The sequence below is a fragment of the Meleagris gallopavo genome, chromosome 2 (assembly GCF_000146605.3).
Source record: "Meleagris gallopavo isolate NT-WF06-2002-E0010 breed Aviagen turkey brand Nicholas breeding stock chromosome 2, Turkey_5.1, whole genome shotgun sequence".
Classification (NCBI taxonomy): domain Eukaryota; kingdom Metazoa; phylum Chordata; class Aves; order Galliformes; family Phasianidae; genus Meleagris; species Meleagris gallopavo.
In genome coordinates, this window is record NC_015012.2 from 39,805,196 (window position 1) to 39,812,122 (window position 6,927).

Genomic DNA, 6,927 nt, shown 5'->3' on the forward strand with positions numbered 1-6,927 from the left:
GGGGTATTGTTGCAGCGGGGCAGCTGCTGGGAGAGAATAGACAATAGAGCAGCTGTCTTGCACTGGCACCCTGCACACCAGCTGTCCACTCTTATCTGCACACACACTTTCGGGGGATATTAAGAGGTGGAGCTGTGTGCATAGAATTGGAAAAAAGGACTTCTGACCCTCGCTGGGAAGGGAAGGGGGGCGAGGGGCTGCGGGGAAGGCAGCAATTGTGAGCCTTCTTTTGTCTGTGTGCAACTGTATTAAGAAGAATGCTCATCCCTGGCGATAAGTAAAGTGCCCGGCTACCAGGCGAGATCAATACTCCTGCAGGCTCCAGAGATTAACTCAGCTGCTATTAACTGCCCGGCCCCCCACCCACAGGGTGCTCTCGGGAGGGGATTCTGCAGGGGGAGGCGGTGGGCCTTGGCGCTCAACTCTTCCCTCTTTTCTCTGTTCACAGCGATTTGCTTGCCTGGGTGTGACGAGCAGCACGGCTTCTGTGACAAACCTGGGGAATGCAAGTAAGTTTTCCGCTCCCCCCTTCCTCCTTTCTTTGTCTTTAGCTGGGAAGCAGCAGTCCTGCAAGGGTCAGCTTAAATGCCTTTCTTCGTTTTCGATAGTAATTCAAGCAATCCAGGTGATGCCAGATCAAGGCATTAATCTACAAGTCAAACATCACTGCCATTAATATTAACCTAATGAGTTTACGGCGCTGTGCGTAAAGTTTGGCTGTTTGTTATTAGAGTAAACAAATTAATTACCTGCAACCTGCAAGGCTCTATCTGAGGAAGTGCAAGAGGTAGCTGGGGCTGATGAAAGCTGATGCTGCAGTTGGATTCGGTGACTTTCTCAGATGAAGGATCACTGAAGGCTTTTAGGAAACTTGATCCGGGGCATCAGTGTGTTTGCAGAGTTTGCAGTAGGGTTTCCAAATGTGAGAAGTCTAAATCTGACAAGACTCTGTTGTTGACTTTTTTTTTTTCTTATTTTTTTTCAGGTGCAGAGTCGGTTGGCAGGGGCGGTACTGTGATGAATGCATCCGATACCCGGGCTGCCTGCACGGTACCTGTCAGCAGCCATGGCAGTGCAACTGTCAGGAAGGCTGGGGCGGCCTTTTCTGCAACCAGGGTAAGTTCTAGGGCTTTGCCTGAGCATCTTCCTCCAAAAGCAGAAAACAGGCAGTTATTTCCATCTCATGCATGCTATGCTAGCCTTACAAATGAGCAAGCATTTTGACTGATTTCTCTCTTTTTTAATTTTATTTTTTTTTAAATCTTTCACAGACCTGAACTACTGCACTCACCACAAGCCATGCAAGAATGGTGCCACATGCACCAACACTGGTCAGGGGAGTTACACTTGTTCTTGCCGACCTGGGTACACAGGCTCCAGCTGTGAGATTGAAATCAACGAATGTGATGCCAACCCTTGCAAGAATGGTGGAAGCTGCACTGTAAGTTTGAGTTGCTTGTGCTGGGTGAGACCCCAAGGGATGAGTTAATGTCAATTCTACTTATTTTTGAAGTTCTCCTTTGTATTTTAAAACAACTTCAGGTAAATATTTTGGACGTTTATCATGTCTTCCCCTCAGGATCTCGAGAACAGTTATTCCTGTACCTGCCCCCCAGGCTTCTATGGTAAAAACTGTGAGCTGAGTGCAATGACTTGTGCTGATGGACCGTGCTTCAATGGAGGGCGATGCACTGACAACCCTGATGGTGGATACAGCTGCCGTTGCCCACTGGGTTATTCTGGGTTCAACTGTGAAAAGAAAATCGATTACTGCAGTTCCAGCCCTTGTGCTAATGGTAAGGCCAAACATACTATGGTGACATTCTAAAAGGAGACCATCCAGTCACTTTGGCTTCTTGTCTAGGGCTCATAATGAGGCCCAGTGATAAACCTTGGACCATGTCATGTCAGTAGTTGACTCAGTGGAGGAACTGTACTTAAAAACGAATGATGTGGTGTGAGTCATTAATTCAGATAGTGTTTTCTTAAGGAATTACTGTAGCTGCGTAACTTGGCCTGAAACTTCATGCATACAGGCATGGAGGATTATATTTATGAAGACTCTTTGAACCCATACAAACACTGAGTATGATTAATTATAATCCAGAAATTGCAAACTTCCTGTTTTGATTAAAGTATTTAAAACTTTCTTTATTGCACTTCTCCTCATTCATTGTCACTGTAACTCTGTAATGTGAGATCATGGTGCGAACCTGATCTGAACTAGCTTCATAGTCCCAGCTAGATTAAATGTCAAAAAGGGAATGGGATGCTGAATGAAAAATAGATTTGATTAAGAAATACCTTTCTTTAAAAAAAGATACTTTTTGCCATAGCTCAGATCTGGCAATGATGGAGCTAGCCTCCCAAAACAGAAGCTTTTTTCAGCTGTGGGTTGTGACAGCGGCCCTGGGAGCAGCAGTTGGGGTGTATTGCGGGGAGGGTCTGAGCACACACCGCTCAACCTTCGTCCCCTTCACATCTTGCAGGAGCCCAGTGCGTTGATCTGGGGAACTCCTACATATGCCAGTGCCAGGCTGGCTTCACTGGCAGGCACTGTGACGACAACGTGGATGATTGCGCCTCCTTCCCCTGTGTCAATGGAGGGACCTGTCAGGATGGGGTCAACGATTACTCCTGCACCTGCCCCCCGGGATACAACGGGAAGAACTGCAGCACGCCAGTGAGCAGATGCGAGCACAACCCCTGCCACAACGGGGCCACCTGCCATGAGAGAAGCAACCGCTATGTGTGCGAGTGCGCTCGGGGCTACGGCGGCCTCAACTGCCAGTTCTTGCTCCCCGAGCCACCTCAGGGACCGGTCATCGTTGACTTCACAGAGAAGTACACAGAGGGCCAGAACAGCCAGTTCCCCTGGATCGCAGTGTGCGCCGGGATTATTCTGGTCCTCATGCTGCTGCTGGGCTGCGCCGCCATCGTTGTTTGCGTCAGGCTGAAGGTGCAGAAGAGGCACCACCAGCCTGAGGCCTGCAGGAGCGAAACGGAGACCATGAACAACCTGGCGAACTGCCAGCGCGAGAAGGACATCTCCATAAGCGTCATCGGCGCCACTCAGATTAAAAACACAAATAAGAAAGTAGACTTTCACAGCGATAACTCCGATAAAAATGGCTACAAAGTTAGATACCCATCAGTGGATTACAATTTGGTGCATGAACTCAAGAATGAGGACTCTGTGAAAGAGGAGCATGGCAAATGTGAAGCCAAGTGTGAAACGTATGATTCAGAGGCAGAAGAGAAAAGCGCAGTACAGCTAAAAAGGTATTGTGCTTACTCAAGCGCAGGGGGTGGCTTTACTCTGAAAGGTGTGTATGTCACTTAAAGGCAGTGTTAAGTAACAGCCACCTGATCTGTGTTGTTTGTTTTTGTCTTCAGTAGTGACACTTCTGAAAGAAAACGGCCAGATTCAGTATATTCCACTTCAAAGGACACAAAGTACCAGTCGGTGTACGTCATATCAGAAGAGAAAGATGAGTGCATCATAGCAACTGAGGTTAGTATCCCACCTGGCAGTCGGACAAGTCTTGGAGTGTGATCCCCATACAGAACAGGTCAGGGCAGCCAAACCATTCTACCTGCTGCTACAGTCATCTGCACTCACTGAAACATGGCCACCTTCAGTCTGTGGCACTGCAGATGTTGAAGAAACTTGTAGAATAAGATAAGCTCCAGTGGGGGTTACATGGACAGCAATTTTTGCAGGCAAGGCTATAACTAAAGTGCAGTTGTAGCCTACTAACCCTACTGACTCATTCTTTCATATGCTTCCTGCAGAGCCTGCTTTTGCTTGGCATTGAGGTGAAGTCCTGACCCTCTGCATCCCCATAGTCCTCTGCTTTATTTTTATTAACCTCTTCTGGTCTCTGTGTTTTCTCTCAACAGGTGTAAAACAGACGTGATATGGCAAAGCTTTTGTTCAGAACAATTTCAAAGGAGACGTGCCCCAATGAATGCTGCTGAAAGAGGAATGAGAGCTAGATTCCTTCACTGACTGCTGCTGAGAAACTAAATTCAGGCTTGAGCTGGTTCTCTACTGAAGTTAGCAAAGTGACTGCAAAATAGAGAAACAAGATGGACACCAGGCAAGGGTCTGTGTTCAAGGATTACTGTTGCACTGCCTTTTATGAATTTTATCATTGCACTATGGTCAGTTGCTTTTCTATATATATTTAAATGAATGGACTTAATTACTACATAAGAAGCATGCACTGCCTGAAGTGTATATTTTGGATTCTTATGAGCCAGTCTTTTCTTGAATTAGAGACAGAAACACTGCCTTTATTGTCTTTTTTGATACTAAAATGTGTTTTTACTAGGTGAGAAAAAGTGTGTTATTTTTTTGAATCTGTAAAAATATTTTCATGATAATTGTAAAGCTTGAGTATTTTGTGATGTTCATTTTTTTATAATTTAAATTTTTTGGTAAATATGTACAAAGGCACTTCGGGTCTATGTGACTATATTTTTTTGTATATAAATGTATTTATGGAATATTGTGCAAATGTTATTTGAGTTTTTTTTTACCGTTTTGTTAATGAAGAAATTCATTTTTAAAATATTTTTCCAAAATAAATATTATTAATGATAACCAGAGTGCTACTTTTATTCCACAGCAGATGATGAACCAGACTAAACCTTGCAACAAGTGGTCTGACACATTTCTGGGGACTCATGGATAGGGATGGGACAGGACTGACGTCCATCACAAAGAGTGGGAAACAACTTGCTGTGTGTAGACCTCCCTCCTCCCCTCCTAACTTTCTCAACTATTAACCCCGTGGCTGTGCTCTCTCTTACCCAAAGGCAAACATCTGTAAAAACCTTGAGTAATGTTTGCTCAGTCATGTTAGACTATATATATATAAACACATACAGCATCACTTCCCAAGGAGGAGCGATAAAAATGCACTCCATTGCAATGCAGGCATGGGGCTTGTCCTGACTCAGCTTTGTGTTTCCTGCAACTTCAAATGCTTGCAGTCCAGGGACATTTGAGGCCCACTGGCTCTGATCCTTAGTGCCCACCCATGGGACTTGAGCTTTCCCAGCCACTCCAGCCTGGAGGTGGCCCTTCCCTTTTCAGGATAGGAAGACACAGAGTTGGCTAATGGCCACAACTCTCCTAACTATGACATCTGCCTCAAGTATGTTGTATCTTTGGCTTCAACTCTGCCCACAGTGCCTGCTGCCATTATACTGGGTCAACGTGTGACCCCATACCCTGGTTTGGTGCTGAATGCTCAGGCCATTTCCCAATTTAGTTTCCCCTAATGAGCCCTCCTTCAGGTTGTGCCTGTTAATTAGCAGAGATCCTTCAGAAACATGCAAAGTACTCTTCCATCCCAGGAAAAAAACGGAAAACCTAGAAAAATAGTGGTTTTTTGATCAATTAAAGTGGATTCCACCCCAGTCACTGTGGGTTACATCCTGCGGCTTCTGGGAGATGATGAAAACAGTGTGTTTCCATTCTATTCAGCAGAGGTGAATTCTATCCCAAAAGCATGCGATAGCACATCAAGCAATTATGACAACTGGTGATCTATAAATTATATACGTACCTGCCTTCTTTTTGTGTACAAAAATGTGAGAACAACTAGAACTTCTATACGGGGTCAGTAGAAACACATTGATTGCAGGGTCTTGTCCATTTATAGGATGTTCTCACTGAGCCAACCCTTAGACAAGATCTACTCAGTTTCCCAAAAGTGACCCAATAAGGTATATCCTATTCATTTATCCCAAAGTCTCTTCTTAGGTAAGGTTTTCATGAGGAAAGCAATATGAAGTCACTGTGATATGTTCTGTGACGGTGTAAACAGTATTTACAAGCAGAAGGCTGACATAATGCCCTGCCAAATAATCAGTCAATAAATCTCATAGTGACCCAGGCGTGACAGCGTGTATGGCAGTAGGGTGCTCAAAGAAATGCAAACTGGACAAACCTTGAGCAAAACACTTCATCTGTTACTTCCTGTTCCTAAGTTTTCTGGGGACAGGCTTGTCTCTTGTGATGTGCAGCATTTTGCACAGCCAGTGCCAGTGTCTCAGCTGGGACTTCTTAATGCTACTTCTGTATAAAAAGCAGCAACGAGTAGAAATCACTTATGGCTGGGGGCCTCCGTGACAATGTTAGGCCTCCAGCACCAACTCAAGTGCTATACAGTGTACTGCCAGGCAAAGATTTGGAGAAGCATGCAGCCCCTTGCTCTGGTGAGGAAGCACAGCATCAGCATGTAATCAACTTCATGTAAAGATAAGACAACTTCAGAAAGCTGAGATTGTTTCGATGTGCTAGTTACTGGATATGCTGAGTTTGGTGAGGAAAAGGCTCTGTGGGAAAAGGGGAGAGTTGGGCTTTGTCTTTCTGAAGATCTTTCTGCAACCATAGCTTCACAGATAATCCCAATGGCTTCTCCAGCTCCTGTCCAGCATGGCTGGGGCTCTTGCCTTATGCAGGATTTATTACTTGCACTAAGTCCTCCGAACCTGCATGTGTATTTTGGGGCTCTTGGTGAACAGACTGAGGCATGCAGTGGGGAGCAATGGATTCTCACTCTACATCGTAGCACCCAGTTCCTTTGGAGGACAAAAAGGATGACCTAGGCACCGTGCAGAAGTCATACAGGTGTCTGTGGGCTCCACTCTGCCTGGCTCTGCATGTGAGGAGAAGGCCAGCTGGCTGCCCAAAAGCAGCAGGAACCCCCCTGTTGGCAGGATCTCCTGCCTCCTTGGTCTGAAAAGAGAGGAGAGCTGGTGTGGGGAGGCCGTTTAGCTGGGACAGCTGAGAATTCAGGGCCTGATCCAACGCCCATTAAAATTATTGGAAAGGCTCCAACAAGCTCCGGGACACGTGGCAGTGTGCCCCTCCTGACGCAGCACATCCCAGGGCTGCAGCATGCACTCACA

At 45.8% G+C, this 6,927-nt stretch overlaps 1 protein-coding gene across 2 annotated transcripts in view; it reads left to right on the plus strand.

Moving 5' to 3' along the window:
• DLL1 (delta like canonical Notch ligand 1) overlaps nucleotides 1-4,516 on the plus strand; it is an 8,276-nt gene extending 3,760 nt beyond the window's left edge. The window contains exons 5-11 of one of the 2 annotated variants that reach the window (XM_010707036.3): nucleotides 449-509; nucleotides 986-1,116; nucleotides 1,272-1,441; nucleotides 1,580-1,796; nucleotides 2,490-3,282; nucleotides 3,397-3,514; nucleotides 3,904-4,516. In XM_010707036.3, coding sequence (XP_010705338.1) covers nucleotides 449-509; nucleotides 986-1,116; nucleotides 1,272-1,441; nucleotides 1,580-1,796; nucleotides 2,490-3,282; nucleotides 3,397-3,514; nucleotides 3,904-3,909 — 1,496 coding nt within the window. In that variant the 3' untranslated portion in view covers nucleotides 3,910-4,516. The other variant, XM_031552428.1, reaches the window with a different exon arrangement.
• Nucleotides 4,517-6,927: the final 2,411 nt, after the last annotated feature.